The 25938-nt window shown below is 44.4% G+C and overlaps 1 protein-coding gene across 3 annotated transcripts in view; it reads right to left on the reverse strand.

Moving 5' to 3' along the window:
* Nucleotides 1-332: 332 nt before the first annotated feature.
* Nucleotides 333-25938, reverse strand: part of LOC122941650 — a 34024-nt gene continuing 8418 nt past the window's right edge. The window contains exons 1-2 of one of the 3 annotated variants that reach the window (XR_006390476.1): nucleotides 14463-14522; nucleotides 333-727 (exon numbers count right to left, since the gene is read on the reverse strand). Coding sequence is in view for 1 of the 3 variants with exons in the window: in XM_044299056.1 (XP_044154991.1) it covers nucleotides 717-727 (11 nt within the window). In the remaining 2 variants the exon portion in view is untranslated. Of the gene's footprint in view, nucleotides 728-14042; nucleotides 14093-14462; nucleotides 14523-25938 lie in introns of those variants that run through there. The other 2 variants (XR_006390475.1, XM_044299056.1) reach the window with 2 other exon arrangements.

Genomic DNA, 25938 nt, shown 5'->3' on the forward strand with positions numbered 1-25938 from the left:
ATCTTTGAATATGCCCGTGCCATCAGGGAAGAAAAAATCCATTGATGGAATAACCTGGTCGTTCAGTATGTTCAGGTAGTCCGCTGACCTCATTCTTGGAGCACATACTGTTGCTGAACCTAGACCTGACCAACAGCAGCAACCCCAGATCATAGCACTGCCCCCACAGGCTTGTACAGGAGGCACCAGGCATGCCTTAGATGTTTTCTCTGCTTGATGCATGCCAATGATTTGACCCTTCTCAAACAGACTAACATCTTTTCCACGACCACGAGATGTGTCTTTCGACATGGTTGTTTAAGAAATGAGAAGCAACTCTTTGCACCAGTTGGGATTAAATAACTTGTTGCAGCTGAAAGATAATCGCCCGGCAGTAATTATCAAATAGGAGGCTCAGAACTATTTGCTTAGTTAAATCCAGGTGGCGACTTTTTTTTTGGGCCATGCAGTGTATGTAATACATATGGGGGTCCAAGCCCAGAACTGAGGAGTCTCTTGTTAAAGTAGGATGGAGTGTGTATGCTTCTGTTCCCACGCCTGAGGTAGGTGCTTCCTTTCACTCTGAATTTGCATAGCACATTGTGAACCTTGGTCCAGTAAGTTCCTCTTCTGCTATGGGGTATTTTACTTATTTCCTTCTTCCTTCTCTTAGGGTGATCAGGATGGGTCCCATAAAGGTTGTATGTCATGCAAGCTTTCAGAAAAGCCCCTGTCTGTCAGCCCTGTACTGCAAAAAATAAAATAAAAATTGATAGGATTAAAGGGAATCTCTGACCACAATTTTGGACTAGTATCTCGGGTAATACGTCAATATTACTGTAGATAAGGAGTCCAGTACCTTTTTATATTTTCCTACTGACCCCCACCCTCAGGTTCTCCTGCTGTCAGCTCTCAAAGCTGCACTAAAATACAGTCAGGACTGCTGTGCCATGCCAACATAATGGAGAGGGCTTGTGTGCGTGCACAGCAGTCCTGACTGTATTTCAGCACATGACAAACACCAGGTGCCACTAGCTACTATGGCCATTACCCTCTGGTATTTGTGGAACACTGACCAGCCTTTGGTAGGTTCAGGACATATGCTGAGGGCAGAGCTGTGTTCTAGCATGTACACATTATATAAACTACTTAATGTAGCCTTACCATGTGGACAATACAGGTTTTCTATGCTTAGAAATACATATTAGTTGTTTATTCACAGGCACAGTATATGATTATAAAGGCACCAGTAATATTATTAGCTTTCTAAGTATACAAAACCACACTTCTCAATATGATAAGGCTGGAGCTTGGAGGTAAGTGGTCAGCCCTCTATGTAGCTGTCCCTGGTTCAAATCCCAGGAGAGACTTAGAAATTTATTTCTATTTTATGTTTTTCTCTGTAAAATGTTACCCATGATCAAAGGCTATAGCCTTACTATTAGAGATGAGCGAATTTCATATTTTGAAATTCGTTCATGCCTCGTTTGGTGGTAAAATCAGAATTGAGTTATGGATTCCGTTACCACGGACCATAACGCATTTTGATGATGGAATGCATAACGGAACGCCTTTACAGCTGATCTAGGGGGGTCCAAGGGGTCTGACTCCCACCGTTCAGATACTGATGACCTATCCTGAGGATATTTTATCAATAAAAAAAAAAAATCTCCGAAAATCCCTTTCACCACCTCCGGACCGCCTAACGCAGATCTGCGGTCCGGAGGCGGCAGTTCTGCACAGAGTCACGCATATACGCGTCATCTCGCGATAGCCGTGATTTCCTGTGAACTCGCGCACACAGGATCGGAAGGTAAACGAGTGGATCTCCAGCCTGCCAGCGGCGATCGTTCGCTGCCAGGCTGGAGGTGTGATTTATTTTTATTTTTTTAACCCCTAACAGGTATATTAGACGCCGTTTTGATAACAGCGTCTAATATACCTGGTCCTCTGGTGGTCGATCCAAACAAAGAGGACACAGGTAGCTCTGTAAAGTACCACAAAACACCACTACACTACACCCCCCCTGTCACTTATTAACCCCTTATGAACCCATGATCACCCCATATAGACTCCCTGATCACCCCCCTGTCATTGATCACCCCCCTGTCATTGATCACCCCCCTGTAAGGCTCCATTCAGACGTCCGTATTATTTTTACGGATACATGGATCGGATCCGCAAAACACGTTCGGACGTCTGAATGGAGCCTTACAGGGGGGTGATCAATGACAGGGGGGTGATCACCTCATATACACTCCCTGATCACCCCCCTGTCATTGATCACCCCCCCCTGTAAGGCTCCATTCAGACGTCCGTATGTGTTTTGCGGATCCGATCCGTGGATCCGTAAAAATCATACGGACGTCTGAATGGAGCCTTACAGGGGGGTGATCAATGACAGGGGGTGATCACCTCGTATACACTCCCTGTCATTGATCACCCCCCTGTAAGGCTCCATTCAGACATTTTTTTTGCCCAAGTTAGCGGAAATTGTTTTTGTTTTTTTTTCCTTACAAAGTCTCATATTTCACTAACTTGTGTCAAAAAATAAAATCTCACATGAATTCACCATACCCCTCACGGAATCCAAATGCGTAAAATTTTTTAGACATTTATATTCCAGACTTCTTCTCACGCTTTAGGTCCCCTAAAATGCCAGGCGTGAGGGGCATATTGAGTCCATGAAAGATTGAAATTTTTGTCCCAAGTTAGCGGAAAGGGAGACTTTGTGAGAAAATACAAAAAAAAAAAAAATTTCCGCTAACTTGTGCAAAAAAAAAAAATTTCTATGAACTCGCCATGCACCTCATTGAATACCTTGGGGTGTCTTCTTTCCAAAATGGGGTCACATGTGGGGTATTTATACTGCCCTGGCATTTTAGGGGCCCGAAAGCGTGAGAAGAAGTCTGGGATCCAAATGTCTAAAAATGCCCTCCTAAAAGGAATTTGGGCCGCTTTGCGCATCTAGGCTGCAAAAAAGTGTCGCATGTGGTATCGCCGTACTCAGGAGAAGTTGGGGAATGTGTTTTGGGGTGTCATTTTACATATACCCATGCTGGGTGAGAGAAATATCTTGGTCAAATGCCAACTTTGTATAAAAAAAATGGGCAAAGTTGTCTTTTGCCAAGATATTTCTCTCACCCAGCATGGGTATATGTAAAATGACACCCCAAAACACATTTACCAACTTCTCCTGAGTACGGCGATACCACATGTGTGACACTTTTTTGCCGCCTAGGTGGGCAAAGGGGCCCAAATTCCAAAGAGCACCTTTAGGATTTTACAGGTCATTTTTTACACATTTTGATTTCAAACTACTTCGTACATTAGGGCCCCTAGAATGCCAAGGCAGTATAACTACCCCACAAGTGACCCTATTTTGGAAAGAAGACACCCCAAGGTATTCCGTGAGGGGCATGGCGAGTTCCTAGAATTTTTTATTTTTTGTCACAAGCTAGCGGAAAATGATTTATTTATTAATTTTTTTCTTACAAAGTCTCATATTCCACTAACTTGTGACAAAAAATTAAAAATTCTAGGAACTCGCCATGCCCCTCACGGAATACCCTGGGGTGTCTTCTTTCCAAAATAGGGTCACTTGTGGGGTAGTTATACTCCCCTGGCATTTTAGGGGCCCAAATGCGTGAGAAGTAGTTTGCAATCAAAATCTGTAAAAAAATGACCGGTGAAATCCGAAAGGTGCACTTTGGAATGTGGGCCCCTTTGCCCACCTAGGCTGCAAAAAAGTGTCACACATCTGGTATCGCCATACTCGGGAGAAGTTGGGGAATGTGTTTTGGGGTGTCATTTTACATATACCCATGCTGGGTGAGAGAAATATCTTGGCAAAAGACAACATTTCCCATTTTTTAAGTTGGCATTTGACCAAGATATTTCTCTCACCCAGCATGGGTATATGTAAAATGACACCCCAAAACACATTCCCCAACTTCTCCTGAGTACGGCGATACCAGATGTGTGACACTTTTTTGCAGCCTAGGTGGGCAAAGGGGCACACATTCCAAAGTGCACCTTTCGGATTTCACCGGTCATTTTTTACAGATTTTGATTGCAAACTACTTCTCACACATATGGGCCCCTAAAATGCCAGGGCAGTATAACTACGCCATAAGTGACCCCATTTTGGAAAGAAGACACCTCAGGGTATTCCGTGAGGGGCATGGCGAGTTCCTAGAATTTTTTATTTTTTGTCACAAGTTAGTGGAATATGAGACTTTGTAAGAAAAAAATAAAATAAAAAATAAATCATCATTTTCCGCTAACTTGTGACAAAAAATAAAAAATTCTATGAACTCACTATGCCCATTAGTGAATACCTTAGGGTGTCTACTTTCCGAAATGGGGTCATTTGTGGGGTGTTTGTACTGTCTTGGCATTGTAGAACCTCAGGAAACATGACAGGTGCTCAGAAAGTCAGAGCTGCTTCAAAAAGCAGAAATTCACATTTTTGTACCATAGTTTGTAAACGCTATTTATATAAATTTACCCAAACCATTTTTTTTTTTTTATCAGACATGTAGAACAATAAATTTAGCCGAAAATTTATATATGGATGTCGTTTTTTTTGCAAAATTTTACAACTGAAAGTGAAAAATTTAATTTCTTTGCAAAAAAATCGTTAAATTTCGATTAATAACAAAAAAAGTAAAAATGTCAGCAGCAATGAAATACCACCAAATGAAAGCTCTATTAGTGAGAAGAAAAGGAGGTAAAATTCATTTGGGTGGTAAGTTGCATGACCGAGCAATAAACGGTGAAAGTAGTGTAGTGCAGAAGTGTAACAAGTGGTCTGGTCATTAAGGGGGTTTCAGCTAGGGGGGTTGAAGTGGTTAAAGGGGGGGTTTGAATCTGTACAGGAACAGTATACCCTAAACGTAAGATTACAGCGTTATTGCACTATTGTTTTTAACCAATGCCAAATGGATAATATATGATTACAGCTTCTGGTTCCCAGTTGCATACTGAATCCTGCAGAGATTTACTTTTCTAGGCATCACCTGTTATCAAAACGGTTTACTTACTGCATGCTTCACAGATGACATTGGGTTTTTCCATTAGCAAAAGCAATTTTATTATTTCACCAGGCCCACGGAAGGAGTAAGAGTACTGGTACTTTCACACTAGCATTATTGTTTAACGGCATAGAGTTCCGTCAAAAGGGCTCTATGCCGGAAAAGAACTGATCGGGCATATCCCAATGCATTCTGAATGGATAGAAATCCGTTCAGTTTGCATCAGTATGCCTTCCGTTCATTCACCGTCTGGCGTTTTGGCTGGACATAATACCGCAGCATGCTGCAGTATTATGTCCATCCAAAATGCCTGATCAGTCGCCGGAATGCCGGATCCGGCATTAGTTCCCATTGACTTGCATTAGTGCCGGATCTGGCATTGCAAAACAACTGAATGCGCAGACTGGGAAAACTGAAAGACTGCATGACGGATCCGTCCATCCGCATGACAAGCGGAGAGACGGATCTGTTCTTGCAATGCATTTGTAGAGGGATCCGCACCCGGATCAGTCTACAAATGCTGTCAGTTGTCACACTGATCGGCGGATCTGGCAGGCGGCTCAGACGAGGGAACTGCCTACCGATCACACTAACGCTAGTGTGAAAGTACCCTAACCCATTAATGGCCGCACAGTTCAAGCCGTACTGTGGCTGCGTCTCAGCTGCTGCATGGCCGCACCATGTGTCCGTACCCTAGTGTGCCCTCTTCTAGAGCTAAACCCCCCACCAAGCTTCCCCCAACCCCTCAACGTAGCATTACTGACTGATTGGGAGAAATTTAATAAGACTGGTGTTTTTTTTTATATAGAATAAGATATTTCAAGTTGGTGGCTCACTTCCCTTCTCCACTATGTATAAGGTGCTCTGACTGTATGACTCGCCGTGTGTGTGTGTGTAATATATATGTGTTATATATATATATATATATAATGTATGTATGTATGGGTGTGTGTATATAATATATATTCAAATTAATTTGTGACTGTAGTCAGGCACACTTCATTTAGAGTCCCCCAGAGAAAACATGTCTGTTTTTCAAATATTCCATTTATTAGTTAATAAATAATAAAATGATAAAAATATGTATATAAATTAAAAACAAAAAAATATATATATATATATGCACAATTATTATAAAAGCAGATTATTGCGTAAAATATGAATTGCAATTCATTAATTATATTATATAAAAAAAGAACTATTTGTTTCTCTTCATTTCCCTGCCAGTTTGTTGGAGAGAAATAAGTAGGAACAACCGTAGGTATTTATACTTTTGTTATACAGGTTACTGAAGGAACTAAGTAAGAACAACCTTTATTTATTCTTGTACAAATATTCCTCATTGGTTCTTTCTCATATACATTCAAATGTCAGTTTAATATCTGTATATATTGTTCCAAAGTGCTCAGCTCCTATATCCATTCCTGATTAGATAAACAGTTATAAGTTTGTGCTCAGTTCCTGTATCGACTCCTGACACAAACAGTTATTATAGTTGGGGTACTGTCACACTAGCGGTTTTCTATTCCAGTATTGAGTTCTGTTTTAGGCCGAATGCACACGACCGTGGAACACTGCCATGAGCGGTCCGTGGTATCCCGGCCTGGCATCCTGCTGAGAGCAGGAGCGCACGGCGTCATTGGTTGCTATGACGCCGTGCGCTTCATGCCGCCGCTGCACTACAGTAATACACTCATATGATCTATAGGAGTGTATTACTGTAGTGCAGCAGTGGCATGAAATGCACGGCATAGCAACCAATGACGCCGTGCGCTCCTGCTCTCAGCAGGAATCCAGGGCGTAATACCACGGCCGTGTGCATTCAGCCTTAGACCTCATGCACACGGCCGTGCCGTTTTTGCGGTCCGCGAAAAATGGAAGCCGCCCGTGTTGCCTTCTGCAATTTGTGGAACGGAACAGGCGCCGGCAATATAAATGCCTATTCTTGTCCGCAACGCACAGACAAGAATAGGACAGGTTATATTTTTTCTAGCGGAATGGAGCCACGGATACGGACAGCACACGGAGTGCTGTCTGCATATTTTGCGGCCCCGTTGAAGTGAATGGGTCCGCATCCAAGCCGCCAAAATGGTGGCTCGGATGTGGACCCAAACAATGGTCGTGTGCATGAGGCCTTACTCTGTAGCAGTTTGTGTCGATCTATTTGCAATAATGGCGCTCGGTAGTTTTTACTCACTGTTAGCCGGTCAGTTCGCTGCCAATATGGAGGTGCACACACAGGTGGTATTACCTTCAAATATACGCAGTACAATGGTGAGGCGGTAAGCGGCGAAATGATGATCCCCCTCAGAGGTAGCAGTCTGTAGATAACCTGCTTATATGGGAACTGCCGATTCTCGGCGTTCCACGTGGCACAGTGGTAACGTTATAGGCTGTAGGGAGACGATCACCTCAGAGGTGGCAGCTGCCGTGAGCAAACAGCCGTAGCATAAGCCGCAAAAGGTCAGTGCCCCACGTGTTGGTGGAATATCAGCAATGTATGCAGACTGCAATAGATTCCCAAGATGGATCTCACATACAAAAACGATTCAGAATAAAATAAATTATAGCTTCATCTTTGGATCCAGTGGGTTCTGTGTCTTTTATACCAAACTCATTTTGGACTTCTATAGACTCCTTCTTCAGTGGCCATGAATACATTGGGAACCTTCCCACTTTTATACCCACTCTTCCAGCTCCCACCAAAACCCTTACTGGATTTCCACTTTGTCATATGTGATGTAATATCCCTGTCTGAGGAGGAAATGTCAAGGAAAAGTGTTTCTCCATCTTGTTTCCAGCCTCAGTGATTTATTTTAATGGTGTTTATTCTCGTTCTTTGAGAATAAATTCCTTTTTATTTATTTATGTACAAATAAAACGTTGCGGCACTCTGCCAGTGGTTGCTGCTGGACGTCGGGTTCCCACCCCATTCTCAGTAAGAATAGAAACTCCAGCAATAGAGATGTTTATTGGACATGCGGTTGTAGAATACAAGTGACGTTTCGGCCACACATTGGCCTTTCTCAAACTGGTGCCGCTGTTGGAAGTGAGTTAGGAAGATAAGCACAATGGTAAAGGTGCCACGGCACTGTAAGGGATGCGCATGCATCTCTACATATTTTTATATATACCTTATAAATCTCTACATATAGGTCAAGGAAGATGGCGGATTTGTAGTGTAGTACTACAATGCATTATTTCAACGTATTCTTAAATAAATAGGAACTGTTATAGAAAAAGAAGCCAGGAATACAATGTTACTAGATTTAACACCTGCCGTCCTCATAACATATATTGATGAACTTCATTAATGAATCCTAATGCTCCATGCTATTAACAGTATAGTATACTCTCAGTATTCATATCACATATTCAAATACACTTTTTTGATATTTTACTAATTTCCTTTTGTCTTTTTCTTTTCTTTTTTTCCTTTTTGCACACTTTTTTTTGTTACATTTTTATTATTATATCCTCTACATACATTTTCTCTATATTGTAACATATTAGAAAGAATAAATAAGTAAAAAGGCATTTATTCTCAAAAAACCCATATTTGGAGAGAAAAAAACGCATCAAAATCACATTGGAATCGCAATGCGTTTTTTGAAAGCAAAATGGAATAAACACCATTAAAATAAATCATTGAGGTTGGAAACAAGATGGAGAAACACTTTTCCTTGAAATTTCCTCCTCAGACTGGGATATTACATCACATATGACAAAGTGGAAATCCAGTAAGGGTTTTGGTGGGAGCTGGAAGAGTGGGTATAAAAGTGGGAAGGTTCCCAATGTATTCATGGCCACTGAAGGAGTCTATAGAACTCCAAAATGCGTTTGGTATAAAAGACACAGAACCCACTGGATCTAAGGATGAAGCTATAATTTATTTTATTCTGAAGCGTTTTTGTATGTGAGATCCATCTTGGGAATCTATTGCAGTCTACATACATTGCTGATATTCCACCAACACGTGGGACGCTGACCTTTTGCGGCTTATGCTACTGCTGTTTGCTCACGGCAGCTGCCACCTCTGAGGTGATCGTCTCCCTACAGCCTATCACGTTACCACCGTGCCACGTGGAACGTTGAGAATCGGCAGTTCCCATATAAGCGGGTTATCTACATCAGTGTTAATGACGACTGCCACCTCTGAGGGGATTATCACTTTTCCGTCTCACCATTGTACTGCGTATATTTGAAGGTAATACCACCTGTGTGAGCGCCTCCACATCGTCCATCATTATATGGAGGTCTGAGAAATTGGCAGCCAACTAGTAAAAACTACTGAGCGCCATTATTGCAAATAGATCGACACAAACTGCTACAGAATAGCTATGAGAACTGTTTGTGTGATCAGGAGTTAATACAGGAACGGAGCACAAACGTATGACTGTTTATCTAATCAGGAATTATATATAGTGACATTTCGGGGTCACTTAGCTCTCCGGGATCGCCGTCTTTTCCGCTTAGACGGTTGGCACGCCTCAAGAAGCCACTCCGACACTGCAGATTTGGGTGCAGACTGGCCACTACCAGCTTTGTGGTCACTTTAACAGCAGACCAAACATAAATCATAAACGCGAATCCTCGGCCGTCCGGCCACTGACTATACAGTAGTTCTCCCCCTCTATCAGGATCTGGGTCTAGCACCCAGCTCCCCAAAACACAGCACCGTGCTTACCCCCACACAGGGTTAGAGGGTCCCGGCTCCCACAGGCCTTGGCGCTGCCTGCTCCTTCCCCAGACAGGGAGCCCTGATTGAGGAGCTGAGCCCACCTTTACCTGAGCTCCTCAGCTGGCTGCTAATTACCTTCATTACCGGCCTAGCTGCTGCAGACAGTGGGAAAAACCTATTTTCCCAGCCCTTCACGTTCTCACCCAGGCTCCTCTGGGTGAGATGCACCATTTCAGTGGCCATCATATGGCCCTCTGGCAGCTCCACTGCATGCATGCGTGTGTGTGTGTGTATATATATAGATATATATGTATATATGTTCCGTGAAACTCAAAAACACAACCACCCATTTCAACGAAACTTCTTGGTATACACATCCCTTGCTACCTGGAAAGAATTATTGCGGGGGTCACAGCTCTCTAGGACGTACCGTTCCTGAGATATTCCTGCATTAGGCCTCATGCACACGACCGTTGTGTGCATCCGCGGCCGTTGTTCCGGTTTCCGTTTTTTTCCGCTGACCCATTGACTTTCAATGGGTCCGTGGAAAAATCGGAAAATGCACCGTTTGGCATCCACGTCCGTGATCCATGTTTCCAGTCCGTGAAAAAAAGATGACCTGTCCTATTTTTTTCACTGACCCATTCAAGTCTTGTCATCCGCGTCCGTGATCCGTGTCCGTTTCTTTCCTATCATTTCAAAGACAAACTTGACTTTAGATTTTTATTTTTTTATTTTTTTCATGTCTGTGGATCCTCCAAAAATCAAGGAAGACCCACGGAAGAAAAAACGGACACGGATCACGGAACAACGGGAACCGTGTGCATGAGACCTTAGCCAATTCAAGCCTGCCAGTCTTTCACTTAAATCCTAACTGCCATTACCATGGTCACATGTCCCTTATCAGCCAATAGAAGCTCGCAGGTCCTACTCCAGGTTGCCATAACAACTGATCACTGGTGTTAGCAGTTCGCAGGTCCTGAAACATTCAGTCATATGACTGAACTACACTGCTACATGCATGGGGGGCAGGGGCCACTATTAAACAGGCAGGCACCGTGGAGGTCACTGTTAAAGGGGTGGTCACTGTTAAAGGAGCGGCCACTGTGAAAATCACTGTTAAAGAGACAGCCACCGTGAAAGTCACTGTTAGGCGGTCACCGTTAAAGGGGCGACCACTGCGGAAGTTACAGTTAAAGGGGCGATCACCGTGAAAGTCACTGTTAAAGGAGCAGTCACCGTTAAAGGGGCGGCCACTGTGAAAGTCACTGTTAAAAGGGCAGCCACCGTGAAAGTGTCACGACCATGGTTATGGTCGTGACTCCTGATCCGCATGCGGTTGCCTACGGTATGGTGTTGTTGTCAACCACATGGTGAGGGCTGCTTGTCTGTTGCCTCACGTGTGGTTGCCGCTGGCAACATTGTTACATTTGGCAGTATAGCAGCCTTAGCTGTTGCTGGGCAGCTTGCTGACAGGTACATGCGGTTGTACCTGGCAACCTGTCTTTATAGGTGTGCCTTTTATCCGTTTGGTGTGCTCGGGGTTTATATGTGTGTGTGCACTGTGTTGTTCCTTTCACTTGCGGTTGTCTGCGGCAATGTCGTGTCTGTGTACATGTGGTGGCAGTGTCTCGGCCTTCTGGCTGTTTCCAGGACATGGTTGCCACGCATGTCGTTGCCGGCGGTAACAGCTGCACTGTGATACTTGTGTGTGTATTCCCCTTTAAGTGGTTTCACTCCCCTGGTTTGTGTTGGAAGGGTTAACTCCCTTTCTTGTGTGTTTCTGTCTGGGTGTGGCCACTTTGGGCTATAAAGCCTCTGTGGAGATCAGAAGTCTGAGGCGTACTCCAGGCATGTTGCTGGAGTCATCCTCCTGGTATCCTAGTCCATCTGCCAGTGAGGGCCACCCTTGTGGTCATAAAACCCATGTATGATGTCTAGTTGATTGTGTTCCTTTCTATGTTTATTACAGCTATAGATGTCCTGGTTTCCTGTGTGTTTTGTGTGTTCTGTCTTCTTAGTGTTTGTGTGGACAGCAATACCTGGTGCATGGGTTCCAGTCAGCAAGGCTGTGGCAGGTTAGTTTAGAACTGGTGTTGTTCACCTGCCATATCTATATGTCTCCACTTCCTTGCAGCTTGGCCAGTGAGACTCCCGTTCCTCCGTATCCAGGAGGAACAGGTCGTCTTACCCTGCTCCTAGTAAGGGCCACCCTGAGGGCTAGTAGGGACTTAAAGGTTCAGGAGTATGAGCTCTCCCACCATCAGGGTCGGCTCATACAGCTAGGAGTCGGGGTCAGATTAGGGACGTTATAGGAGGTGACCTGCTCCCTGATCCTGTGCTCCTGGCCAAGTGGCGACTAACATCTTCTGGCATCGCACGGCTGAGGGTTTTCCCCATCCTCAGCCGTGACAGAAAGTCACCGTTAAAGGGGCGTCCACTATGAAAGTCACTGTTAAACAGGCGGTCACTGTTAAATGTGCGGCCATTGTGAAAGTCACTGTTATTTAATATAAAATTGCAATGAATAAATACCCGAGCAACACCGGGTCATTAGCTAGTGTGTGTGTGTGTATGTATGTATGTATGTATGTATATAACTCACAAAAAGTTAGGGATATTTGGCTTGTGGGTGGAATTTTAGGATTAACCTAAAATGCACCTTTACAGGTGAACTTAATGTGACCTTCTCTAAACTTGAATGCACATGTCCAACTGTTCAATGTTTCAATACTATTTGCACAACTTGCTGTTCTCTAACAAGGAGCTTAAGGGCAAAATTCACAACAGGTATTTGATCCATGAATCGCCCAATAAATTTCCCGATTCAATTAGAATTGGTATTTAAACAGTCCTCCTCATCCTCATCATGCTGTTCACATTTTGACATCATGAGACCAAGACGACACCTAACAATTGAGCAACAGTTCCTCACCATTGTAAGGCTTCAAGTAGGATGTTCTCATACTGAAGTAGCCACTGAGCTTCGAGTGTCACAGAGTGTCATCAACAGGTTGTATCAGAGAGACTGGAAGAGTCACAGAAAGGCAGAGAAGTGGATGTACTTTGGCCACATTCCACACTGATGACCTCTTCATTGTGAACAATGCCCTGTGGAACTGGATGATGAATGGCTCACAACTCTAGGCATATTTAAGGGAGGTGAGAGGCACCCAAGTGTCACGTCAGACCATTCAAAATAGTTTATATCAGTGTGGTCTGTGTGCTGGACGACCTGCAACAGTACTTGACCAAACCACCTGGCACAGGCTTCATTGTCTTTCATGGGCCAGGGAGCATCTACATTTGACGATAGACCAGTGGGCCTCAGTGCTGTGTTTTATATATTTACATGTCCCTCTGTGGTTCCCACACCGTATAATGACCCCCAGTGGCCCCCATACAGTATAATGACCACTAGTGACCCTTCACACAGTATAATAACCCCACAGTGGCCCTCCATTCAGAATAATGATCCCAGTCACCCCCCATTCAGAATAATGGCCCCCACACTGGGGGTTATACTGTATGGAGGGGCACTGGGGGTCATTATACTGTATGGTGGTCATTATATTGAATAAAGGGTCATTGGGGATCATTATACTAAATTGGGGGTCATTATACTGTGTAAGGGGCCCTCACAGTGTAATGACCCCCCCAGTGGCCCCCTAACATACCTATCATTGCTGGAGCGCAGGGGAGCCGGCAGTCCTGTCATTCACTAACCGTAGCTCATCTCCATGCACTCCTTCTCTCCTCCGGCCCGCTTTAGCAGTGAGACATATGTCACGATGTCACCGCTGGGTCGGTCCTGGAGGAGAGAAGGAGCTTTTCAGTAATGTAGCTAGAACTGACTGGGTCCCACAGCAAATTTGAGTACGCCTCCCGCCCTCCCCCACTGGGTTCACATGACGTTTTTCCTATTGGTTTGATGTATTCAAATGTGCAGCACTCTACGTTTTTGAATCCTGCAGAGTCCAGTAAAAAATACATACGTTAACGTATATGTTTTTTTTACATTGTAACTGTATGGTGAACGGACGCCACTGTACGGCATCAGTCTGAGGCATCTGTTAATGCATACGTTTTTGGTATACATTAAACGGATGGCAAAAATGGGATGCGAACCCATCCCTAGTGTCAGAATAAGCAATAGTACAAAGCGGGGCAGAGAGGGGAGGCCACCATATTCTGACAGCGCACAAGCTGGGCCTGGTGGTCAGGGGTGAGGACTGTGTTTCCCAAGGCTCATTTATCTATTGGGAAATACAGGGCACAGTATAATTGCAGTGTCCCAGGGGGTCAGTAGTGTATGCTGGGCTTTGTAGTGCAGATTGACCACTAACCTGGGATCCACTGTCGTCTTCAATTGGGGCAAACACTGGAACAGGCAGGTAGTTAAAGAGTTCGTGACGCCAGTGTCAATTAAACGGTGACACGCCGTGTAAAGTATGGTGGAAGAATGAAGCAAGCACAGGATAGCCAACAAAAACTGGAACTTTTACTGAATATCAGTCAGGATAATACATGGACACAGGAAGAGCACAGTTCCATAAAAGACGGTTGGTTTTAAATATGATTACAGATGGTTCTTGACAGTACAGAAAGGCCGGTCTTAGCGATGAATTATACAGAGTGTTAATTACAGGAGATGCAGTACAGGCGGCTTGCACACTATTCCTGTCTGGTCCCGCTATATGTGAATTTCTCTCCAAGGTCTAATGCCCTTTATCTGGCGTACCCTTGAAGCTGTCCTTATCTCGTACCTCCTCTGTTATCTTGAGTACCTCTCGCTTTATCTGATCGGCCTCTGTGGTAATCTGTGTCTTGGCTTGTGGCTCACTTATGCTGCTTCAGCTGAACGGATGGTGACTCAGGAGGGGAACCTTTTCCTTGGATCCGGAACCCGGTTACAGGGCCTTTACTACCCTCTCCTAGCCGACAGGCTTCAGGCCTGCTATGCTCTCACAGGCCCATAGCCTTGCTTTCTCTCAGACACAGGATCATTTCTGACCTCTGCTTCCCACTGTCTGTCTCCTCAGCCTAACTGCTATTACTTCCTGACTGGGCCTTATATAACCTAGGGTTCTCTAGCTCCCTCTAGTGACTCAGAGCTGGAACTACACCCTAGCCGGCCTGCAATGCACGTTTCACAGTAACAGGAAATACATAGCATGACATTATAGATATTCTATACCAACTTCCCCTTAAATACAGGGGGAACGACAATACCCAAGTGACCCTTCAGTAGTGACGGGCATCTCGCTCCTGTACACTACATAATACACTAGAATCTATATACTATAAAGATATTAGCCCTACCCCTGAATGATAATACAATTAGGTGGTCATTTATTAAATAGAGATATGTCTATATTAGCCGTATTCCTGACACAGATTGTGACACAATCTGCAACTTTTCCCCACTCATGCCAGGTCTAAAAAAGGTGGTGTGGGCAGGGAAAGGTATACAATTATTGCCATACAGTCACCGGATAGCACCTCTATCCAGTGACCGGATAACACGTCTATCCAGTGACCGGATAACACGTCTATCCAGTGACCGGATAACACCTCTATCCAGTGACCGGATAACACCTCTATCCAGTGACCGGATAACACCTCTATCCAGTGACCGGATAACACCTCTATCCAGTGACCGGATAACACCTCTATCCAGTGACCGGATAACACCTCTATCCAGTGACCAGATAGGGGGCATAGTACGGGGTAAGGGGCACAGTCACGTGACCCTGTGACATTAGAAGGTCCTTATGGTGCATGCGGTTTACACACCACCATAATGAGAGGCAGAGGAGTGAGACAGGGGCCCGGGGCCCTGGATGGATAGGAGGTATGGATACAGCAAGTAGGTTGAAGGGGCTCTGAGGGGGATTCATACAAGTAGTGGCAGGAGGTCTGTGCAGGGCAGCAATAGGAGATAGGAGGGTGGAACAGGAGCTCTGGATACATGAGGATGAGATAGGACAGTACATGGGGGGCAGGGGAAGGTGTCATGGAGGAAAACTGCTTAATGAGGCAGTAAAACAACTAAATAGCATGAAGCCTGTGGTCTACTACAGCATCCGGCAGCAGCTTGAAGAGTCCCCTTCCACCCCCCACCCCTGCAGTCACAGTGCAGAGTTACTCTGTCTTCACACTGCTGCTCCAGCCACTGGGGTCTCTCTTCTTCTCAGGCAGCATGTCCTGTGTAGAGGTTGCGTGTCTGAAGCTGGGAAGATAACATGTCTTCTCTGCTGGAGTGAAGAGGAGTCCGTGTCTGAAACTCCGCAGCACAGGAGCTTGTAAGGAGGACAACAGCAGCGGGTCTCATGTGACTATCAGAGGTCCCACCAGAGAATGCTCCCTTGCTCCAGTCTGAAGATGCGTAAGTTAAAGGACTGCAGCTCCCTTGCTTCAGAAATGAGCGCTTACATCTGAATTGATGGAAGCGCTCATAGCAGCGCAGGGGGCCCCGGCACTTACCCGGGTATGCCGGGTGCTGACGCCAGCCCTGGTCATAAGTGTCAAAAATAAATGTAAAAATAAATAGCCTTTTTCATTTTAAATTTCCACTTTGTCAATTAATTCTCCTCTTCCTGTAGTGGGTTTTTTATGTCAAAATCATAAATCAAATAAAAAAATCAAGTAGAAGCTGAAAATGGTAGATTGAGATTTCAATTTCATCTCTTGCAGGCATTTTCCCTGCCAAAAGTCAAATGAAAAAGAAAGCCCATTTGAATTTTCATTTTAACATTGTACTAACATTCAGATTCATTAATTTAAATGAGCAGCAGTGGGCGCGGAGCAGCATGCAAAATGTTATTTCATTCCTGACTGAACAGAGAGTGACTCTGCATGTCCACTAGAGGGCACTGTGCTTCTCCACATTTCCAACAGCTAACACAGGATGTCCTCATGATCGTGGAGAGGGTGGGGTCCCCTACATAATACCCCTTTAGGCCTCATGCACATGACCGTTGTGTGCATCCGTGGCCGTTTTACATTTTGGAAAAATCGGAAAATGCACCGTTTTGCAGCCGCAGCCGCATCCGTGATCCGTGTTTCCTGTCCGTCAAAAAAAATATGACCTGTCCTATTTTTTTGACGGACAACGGTTCACGGACCTATTCAAGTCAATGGGTCCGTGAAAAAACACGGATGCACACAAGATTGGCATCCGTGTCCGTAGGCTACTTTTACACAGACGGATCCGCAGATCCGTCTGCATAAAAGCTTTTTCAGAGCTGAGTTTTCACTTCGTGAAAACTCAGATCCGACAGTATATTCTAACACAGAGGCGTTCCCATGGTGATGGGGACGCTTCAGGTTAGAATATACTAAAAGAACTGTATACATGACTGCCCCCTGCTGCCTGGCAGGTGCTGCCAGGCAGCAGGGGGCAGACCCCCCCTTCTCCCTCCCCTGTAGTTAACTCATTGGTGGCCAGTGGACCCCCCTCCCTCCCCTGTAGTTAACACATTGGTGGCCAGTGCGGCCGCCCCCCCCTCCCTCCCCTGTAGTTAACTCGTTGGTGGTCCTAATTAAAATCTTCCCCCCTATCATTGGTGGCAGCGGAGAGTACCGATCGGAGTCCCAGTTTAATCGCTGGGGCTCCGATCGGTAACCATGGCATCCAGGACGCTACTGCAGTCCCGGTTGCCATGGTTACTTAGCAATTTGTAGAAGCATTATACTTACCTGTAGCTCCTCCTACTGGTAAGTGACAGGTCTGTGCGGTGCATTGCTTAATGATCTGTCACTTACCAGTAGGAGGAGCTCCCGGCCGGTCACAGACATCGCAGCTCGCAGGTAAGTATAATGCTTCTACAAATTGCTAAGTAACCATGGCAACCAGGACTGCAGTAGCGTCCTGGTTGCCATCGTTACCGATTGGAGCCCCAGCGATTAAACTGGGACTCCGATCGGTACTCTCCGCTGCCACCAATGATAGGGGGGGAGATTTTAATTAGGAGGGGGGAGGGCCCACTGGCCACCAACGAGTTAAATACAGGGGAGGGAGGGGGGGCCCACTGGCCACCAATGAGTTAAAAACAGGGGGGGGGTCAGGGGGCAGTCATGTACACAGTTCTTTTAGTATATTCTAACCTGAAGCGTCCCCATCACCATGGGAACGCCTCTGTGTTAGGGCTCTTTCACACTTGCGTTGTCCGGATCCGGCATAGAGTTCCGTCATCGGGGCTCTATGCCGGAAGAATCCTGATCAGGATTATCCCCATGCATTCTGAATGGAGTGAAATCCGTTCAGGATGCATCAGGATGTCTTCAGTTCCGGAAAGGAAAGTTTTTTGGTCGGAGAAAATACCGCAGCATGCTGCGCTTTTTGCTCCGGCCAAAAATCCTGAAGACTTGCCGCAAGGCCGGATCCGGAATGAATGCCCATTGAAAGGCATTGATCCGGATCCGGCCTTAAGCTAAACGTCGTTTCGGCGCATTGCCGGATCCGACGTTTAGCTTTTTTAGAGTGGTTACCATGGCTGCCGGGATGCTAAAGTCCTGTTTGCCATGGTAAAGTGTAGCGGGGAGCAGTATACTTACCATCCGTGCGGCTCCCGGGACGCTCCAGAGTGACGTCAGGGCGCCCCACGTGCATGGATGACGTGATCGCATGGCACGTCATCCATGCGCATGGGGCGCTCTGACGTCACTCCGGAGCGTCCCGGGAGCCGCGCGGACTGTAAGTATCCCGCTCCCCGCTCCTACTATGGCAACCAGAACTTTAATAGCGTCCTGGCTGCCATAGTAACACTGAAAGCATTTTGAAGACGGATCCGTCTTCAAATGCTTTCAGTACACTTGCGTTTTTCCGGGACCGGCGTGTAATTCCGGCAAGTGGAGTACACGCCGGATCCGGACAACGCAAGTGTGAAAGAGGCCTTAGAATATACTGTCGGATCTGAGTTTCACGATCTAACTCATATCCGACAGTATATTCTAACATAGAGGCGTTAAAATAGAGGCGTTCAAGTTAAAATATACCATCGGATTGGAGAAAACTCCGATCCGATGGTATAAAAGGGACTCCTGACTTTACATTGAAAGTCAATGGGGGACGGATCCGTTTGCAATTGCACCATATTGTGTCAACGTCAAACGGATCCGTCCCTATTGACTTGCATTGTAATTCAGGACGGATCTGTTTGGCTCCGCACAGCCAGGCGGACACCAAAACAACATTTTTTTTCATGTCCGTGGATCCTCCAAAAATCAAGAAAGACCCACGGACGAAAAAACGGTCACAGATCACGGACCTACGGACCCCGTTTTTGCGGACCGTGAAAAAATACTGTCGTGTGCATGATGCCTTACACTGTTGTTGAATTGAAGTTATTCAGGGTGGATTGGACGGAAATGTTTTCTTCTGTTTTGTGATGTTATGTGGTTACACTTCCTCTTGATTAAAATCTTTGCAACACCACTGAACTTACATACACACAGTTGCAGAACATTGGAGCGCCTTAACCCCTTAAGGACTCGGCCCTATTTCACCTTAAGGACTTGGCCATTTTTTGCAAATCTGACCAGTGTCCCTTTAAGTGCTGATAACTTTAAAACACTTTGACTTATCCAGGCCATTCTGAGATAGTTTTTTCGTCACATATTGTACTTCATGACACTGATAAAATTAAGTAAAAAAAAAACATTTTTTTGCATAGAAGAAATACCTAATTTACCAAAAATTTGGAAAAATTAGCAAATTTCAAAGTTTCAGTTTCTCTACTTCTGTAATACATAGTACTACCCCCAAAAATTGTGATGACTTTACATTCCCCATATGTCTACTTCATGTTTCAATTATTTTGGCAATGATATTTTATTTTTTGGGGATGTTACAAGGCTTAGAAGTTTAGAAGCAAATCTTGAAATTTACAAAAAACCCAATTTTTAGGGACCACTACAGATCTGAAGTCACTTTGTGAGGCTTACATGATAGAAACCGCCCAAAAATGACCCCATTCTATAAACTACACCCCTCAAGGTATTCAAAACTGATTTTACAAACTTCGTTAACCCTTTAGGTGTTGCACAAGAGTTATTGGCAAATGGGGATGAAATTTGAGAATTTAATTTTTTTGCCTAATTTTCCATTTTAACCCATTTTTTCCACTAACAAAGCAAGGGTTAACAGCCAAACAAGACTGTATCTTTATTGCCCTGACTCTGCCATTTACAGAAACACCCCATATGTGGCCGTAAACTACTGTACGGCCACACAGCGGGGCGTAGAGGGAAAGGTGCGCCGTAAGGTTTTTGGAAGCCAGATTTTGCTGGACTGGTTTTTTGACACCATGTCCCATTTGAAGCCCCCCTGATGCACCCCTAGAGTAGAAACTCCATAAAAGTGACCCCATCTAAGAAACTACACCCCTCAAGGTAACTACACCCCTCAAAACTGATTTTACTAACTTTGTTAAACCTTTAGGTGTTGCACAAGATTTAATGGAAAATAGAGATACAATTTCAAAATCTCACTTTTTTGGCAGATTTTCCATTTTAATATTTTTTTTCCAGTTACAAAGCAAGGGTTAACAGCCAAACAAAACTCATTATTTATGGCCCCGATTCTGTAGTTTACAGAAACACCCCATATGTGGTCGTAAACTGCTGTACGGGCACAAGGCAGGGCGCAGAAGGAAAGGAATGTCATACGGTTTTTGGAAGGCAGATTTTGCTGGACTGGTTTTTTTGACACCATGTCCCATTTGAAGCCCCCCTGATGCACCTCTATAGTAGAAACTCCAAAAAAGTGACCCCATTTTAGAAACTACGGGATAGGGTAGCAGTTTTTTTTTGGTACTAGTTTAGGGTACATATGATTTTTAGTTGCTCTATATTACACTTTTTTTGTGCGGCAAGGTAACAAGAAATAGCTTTTTTGGCACTTTTTTTTGTTATTTACAACATTCATCTGACAGGTTAGATCATGTGGTAATTTTATAGAGCAGGTTGTCACGGACGCGGCGATACCTAATATTTATACTATTTTTTTTAATGTAAATTTTACACAATGATTTAATTTTAAAAACAAAAAAAAATGTTTTAGTGTTTCCATAGTCATCGTTTTTTCAGTTTTTAGGCGATTATCTTAAGTAGGGTCTCATTTTTTGCGGGATGAGATCACAGTTTCATTGGCACTATTTTGGGGGCATATGACTTTTTGATCGCTTGCTATTACACTTTTTGTGACGTAAGATGACAAAAAATGGCATTTTTTTTTACACCGTTTTTTTTTTTTTTACGGTGGTCACCTGAGGGGTTAGTTCATGTGATATTTTTATAGAGCCGGTCGATACGGACGCGTCGATACCTAATATGTATACTTTTTTTATTTTATTTAAGTTTTACACAATTATTTCATTTTTGAAACAAAAAAAATCATGTTTTAGTGTTTCCATAGTCTAAGAGCCATAGTTTTTTCAGTTTTTGGGAGATTATCTTGGGTAGGGTATGATTTTTGCGGGGTGAGATGATGGTTTGATTGGTACTATTTTGGCATACATGCAACTTTTTTGATTACTTTTATTACCTTTTTTGGGAAGTAAGGTGGGCAAAATTTCAATTTTCTCATAGTTTTTATTTTTTTTATTTTTATGGCGTTCATCGTGCGGGGAAAGTAACATGACCGTTTTATAGATCGGGTTGTTACAGACGCGGCGATACCTAATATGTGTAGTGTATTTTTTTTATTTTTTTTTATTCAGTGATAAATGTGTATTTTTTTTATCTTAACTTTTTTCACTTTTTTTTTCATTTTTTTGACCCAGACCCACTTGGTTCTTGAAGATCCAGTGGGTCTGATGTCTGTATAATACAGTACAGTACACTATATAGGGTACTGTACTGTATTTTACTTACACTTTGTCTGAACAGATCTATGCCTTTAGCATAGATCTGTTCAGCACCATGGACAGCAGGATGCCTGAGAAGGCGTCCTGTTGCCATGGGAACTTTCCCCGTCTGCTCAGTTGTAGCCACAACTGCGCAGACGAGGAATGGTAAGGACGGGGCTGTCGGGGGGCTGTCTGGGGGCTCTCTCCCTCTCCCATCGGGGGGCTGCAAAGGCACAGCAGCCCCCTGATGGGAGAGGGAGGGTGCCCCCCTGAGGTGTTAACCTTTTCCATACAGCGGTCTGTACGGACCGCTGTATGGAAAGGGTTAAACGGCTGACATCGCATCACCGATGTCAGACGTTTATACCAGAGTGTCAGCAATTTGCTGACACCCTGGTATACCCACTAGACGTCAATGATTATTCAAGGGGAGGCGGGCACCACCTGCGACACCCCCCCTGCACCACCCGCCCACATAAATCATTCAGGGGTGCAGGAGGGGTTAATTCAACTTTGTTTCGGGCATTTTTAAGTTTGACCGCAGGGATCAGAATCGGCTAAAAGCGTAGCAAACCGCAGGTCTGAATTGACCTGCGGTTTGCTGCGATCGCCGATACGGGGGGTCACATGACCCCTTCCCCCCCCTGGCGTTGTGACAGGATGCCGGCTGAATGATTTCAGCTGGCATCCCGTTCGGATTAACCCCCGAGGCGCCGCAATCTTATTTTAAACTCATGACGTACCGGTACGTCATGGGTCCTTAAGGACTCGGGAAACATGCCGTACTGGTACGTCATGCGTCCCTAAGGGGTTAAAGGGGTCGTCTCACTTTCTCTACATTATGAATGTCATCTGCTAAAGTTAATACAAGGCACTTACTAATGTATTGTGATTGTCCATATTGCTTCCTTTACTGGCTTGATTCAGTTTTCCATCACATTATACATGCTTGTTTCCTTGGTTATGATCACCCTGCAATACAGCAGCAGTAGTCGTGCTTACACATTAAAGGTAAAGACTGTGATGGATGCACTAAAAAGATATCTTCCAGCAATTATTTGCATAGTAGAAACTCATCTTGCCAAAGAAACCGTGTCCCGTCTGACAACGGGATGGTATTCTCAAGCCTACCACTCCACCTTTAGCGGTTCCTCTAGGGGTGTCTCCGTTCTGATTCATAACTCCGTAGACTTTACCCTGATAGAATCTTATATAGACGATCAGGGCAGATTTATCTTTTTGTATGGCAAGCTGCATGGCTATAGCTACATCCTTGCTTTCTTTTATATACCTCCGCCATTCTCAATGCATCCACTGATCCAGTTATTGCTTTTCTCTGAAAAGAGACCAGAATGTCGGTTAGTTCTGATGGGGGATTTTAATGCGGTCATGGACCCTAAAAAAGATAGATTTACATTAGATGCAGAATTGGGGAGGAATCTTTGCAATTCCCCGCTGCCCCAGTTCTGTTTGGAGGTTGGAGTGGTGGATATATGGGAACATCTTGGCGGAGGAAAGAGAGTATATTCCTGCGTCAGCAGGGGTGGCAGAGCAATGTCTAGGATTGATTTAGCATTCACTAATGAGAGCAACCTAGCAATATCCAGAAGATACGATATGGAGTAAGAACAGTCTCGGACCACTCACCCGTACTAATTGAGGTTCGCACCAGGGAGAATAAGGATAACAGGGGGCTAGGATTCAAGCTGAATCCATACTGGCTCACTATTATGGACAACCATCAGTCTATTAAATTACTGATATCCTCCTTTTGGGAGGTTAACCTCCCTTCTGCTAACATCGATATAGTATGGGATGCTTTGAAAGCATGTTTGAGGGGGGTCTTTATAAGCGAGATTGCTGCAGCAAAGAGAACATTTAAGAAAAAAGAGGAGGAACTGGCCAAGACTGCTGCACTTACAACTGAGCGATTTACCAGTCAACCCACCGAATATAACAGGGAAGAAATGCAGAAGGCTAGCTGCTCCTTGGAGAAATATGTAATCGAGAAAGCAAACCACAGAGTATTCTTTAAGGGTTTAAAGTATTTTTCGGAGTCTGGACGCCCTGGTAAGCTCTTAGCCAGAATAATCACACAACAAAATAAGAAAAATAAATCTATTCTTTCGATTCGCAACGCAGAAGGGGAAACTATAACAGATTCAGAAGGAATTAGGGATACCTTTCTACAATACTTTGCTCAGATATACAAATCCTCTCCTGGCTTGTCATCTGACCTGGCGATGCGGTTCTTGGAGAAAATTCCACTTTTGACCCTAAATAAAGCTCAAATAGAATATCTGGAAGAGGAGTTGTCTCTCTCGGAGCTTCATGAGGCCCTGGGGTCTATCCCGGGGAACTCATCGCCAGGGTTAGATGGCCTTCCATGCGAATATTACCGCAAGTACAGGGATGTGATTCTTCCTCAGATGTTAGAGGTTTTTTCTCAAGCAATACAGGAAGGGGATTTATCATGTTCTATGATGGAGGCTCTCATTGTCTTAATTCCTAAAAAGGATAAAGACCCGGTAGAATTGAGCTCCTATAGACCAATTTCCTTATTAAACACTGATGCTAAGTTACTATCAAAAGTTTTGGCTAGGAGGCTTTCTCGGGTTATATCTACCATCATTCACCCAGATCAAAATGGCTTTATGCCAAAAAGGGGCACTCATCACAACTTGCACAGGTTATTTATGAATATTCAGTCCCCTAGGTGCAGCGCCCGCTCCATCCTGTCGTTGGACGCTACCAAAGCCTTCGACAGGGTGGGGTGGACTTTTCTCTGGGAGGTGATGAAAAAAGTGGGCTTTGGCCCAAGATTTATGGCGATGGTTCAGTTATTATACAACTCTCCAGCTGCTAGGATTAGGATCAACGATACGATGACAGAGTTTTACCTTAGGAAGAGGCACCCGCCAAGGTTGTCCCCTTTCCCCCCTTTTATTTAATATTTACATTGAACCCTTAGCAGCTAGTATAAGGCAGGATTCCAAGGTGGTCGGTTTTGGCATAATGGGGAAGTATGATCGTGTATCCCTCTACGCAGACGACATCCTGGTTTTTATTCATCAAACAGAAACCACTCTTCCTCACATAATGGACCTGGTTGGTCTTTTTTCCGATTCGTCTGGCTTGGAGATCAACTGGGAGAAGACTGTTCTCCTCCCTATAGACGAGTTGCGAGGAGATTGGGACAACCAGTTAACGATCTCTGATTCAATATAGTACCTGGGGATAACAGTTTCTGCCAAACCTCAGGAATATTTACAACTCAATCTGATTCCTTTGCTGATAAAGTTGAGGGCTAAAATTAAGATATGGCAAAAAATTCTGCCTGCAAGAGTGGACAGAATTGCATTAATAAAAATGGTAGTGCTGCCCCAGGTTCTTTACGTCCTTCGCAACTCGCCTGTATGGATTGCAGATAAGTATTTTAGATTGATAGAGCGGATCCTCAACGATTTATTATGGGGGAGGAAGCGCGTGAGATTGAAGGTACTCTACTTCTCTATGCCCTACAATCGGGGAGGTCTCAACCTCCCCTATTTTAGGGGCTACTTCGTGGCCTCCCAACTCTGCTGCAAAAATGTCTATTTTCCCAGTCATTAAAAGGGCAAAGTGGTGGAAGACTCAGGTTTTTTGGATTTTTTCACCGTACTGGAGTCTGACTATTAATCAGACACACAGATCGGGTATACACTTTACTGCAGAATGGCTACAAAGACTTGGCTAGTTATGAGGAGTTGGTGTAGAGTTAAGGCATCACTCATCTGCACCCCATTATGGCATAACTCAAAGCTTTTGAATTTAAATGATTTAAGTTGGCACCAGTATTGGAGGACCAAAAATGTTCAGTACCTACATCAAGTGGTCAGCGGCGGACAAATTTTGCCCCTCATGGAGCTAAGGCAAAGGGCAAATCTAGGTGAGGTGGCTTGGTATGCATACTTTCAATTGAGGTCAGCACTTTTCAGCACTTCTAACAGTCCCTTTTTTACTATAGATTCTCCAGAATTTTTACATGACTTAATTTGTAAGAAAGTTGTCACGAGAGTTAAAGTATCACATTGCTATAGACACTTAATGAAAAAAAATTTCTCGGATGTTCTCTCTCCAGGACAGAGATCCTGGTCTTCCTTACTTTCAGAGGTGAATATAGGGGAAATTTTAAAGTTTGTTTCACACAATTTTAACCACACTGTTGTACAATTTATTATTTTGTACAAAATATATGTGACACCTATATGGTTATACAGGAGAGGAATTAGAGCCTCCTCTGACTGCCCACGCTGTGGTGCTCCCGAGGCAGATCATTTACATCTGTTCTGGGACTGCCCAATGGTGGGCAGGTACTGGAGACTGGTCCAAACTAACCTGGCTCGTAAAC

Source organism: Bufo gargarizans, chromosome 6 (assembly GCF_014858855.1).
Source record: "Bufo gargarizans isolate SCDJY-AF-19 chromosome 6, ASM1485885v1, whole genome shotgun sequence".
Classification (NCBI taxonomy): Eukaryota; Metazoa; Chordata; class Amphibia; order Anura; family Bufonidae; genus Bufo; species Bufo gargarizans.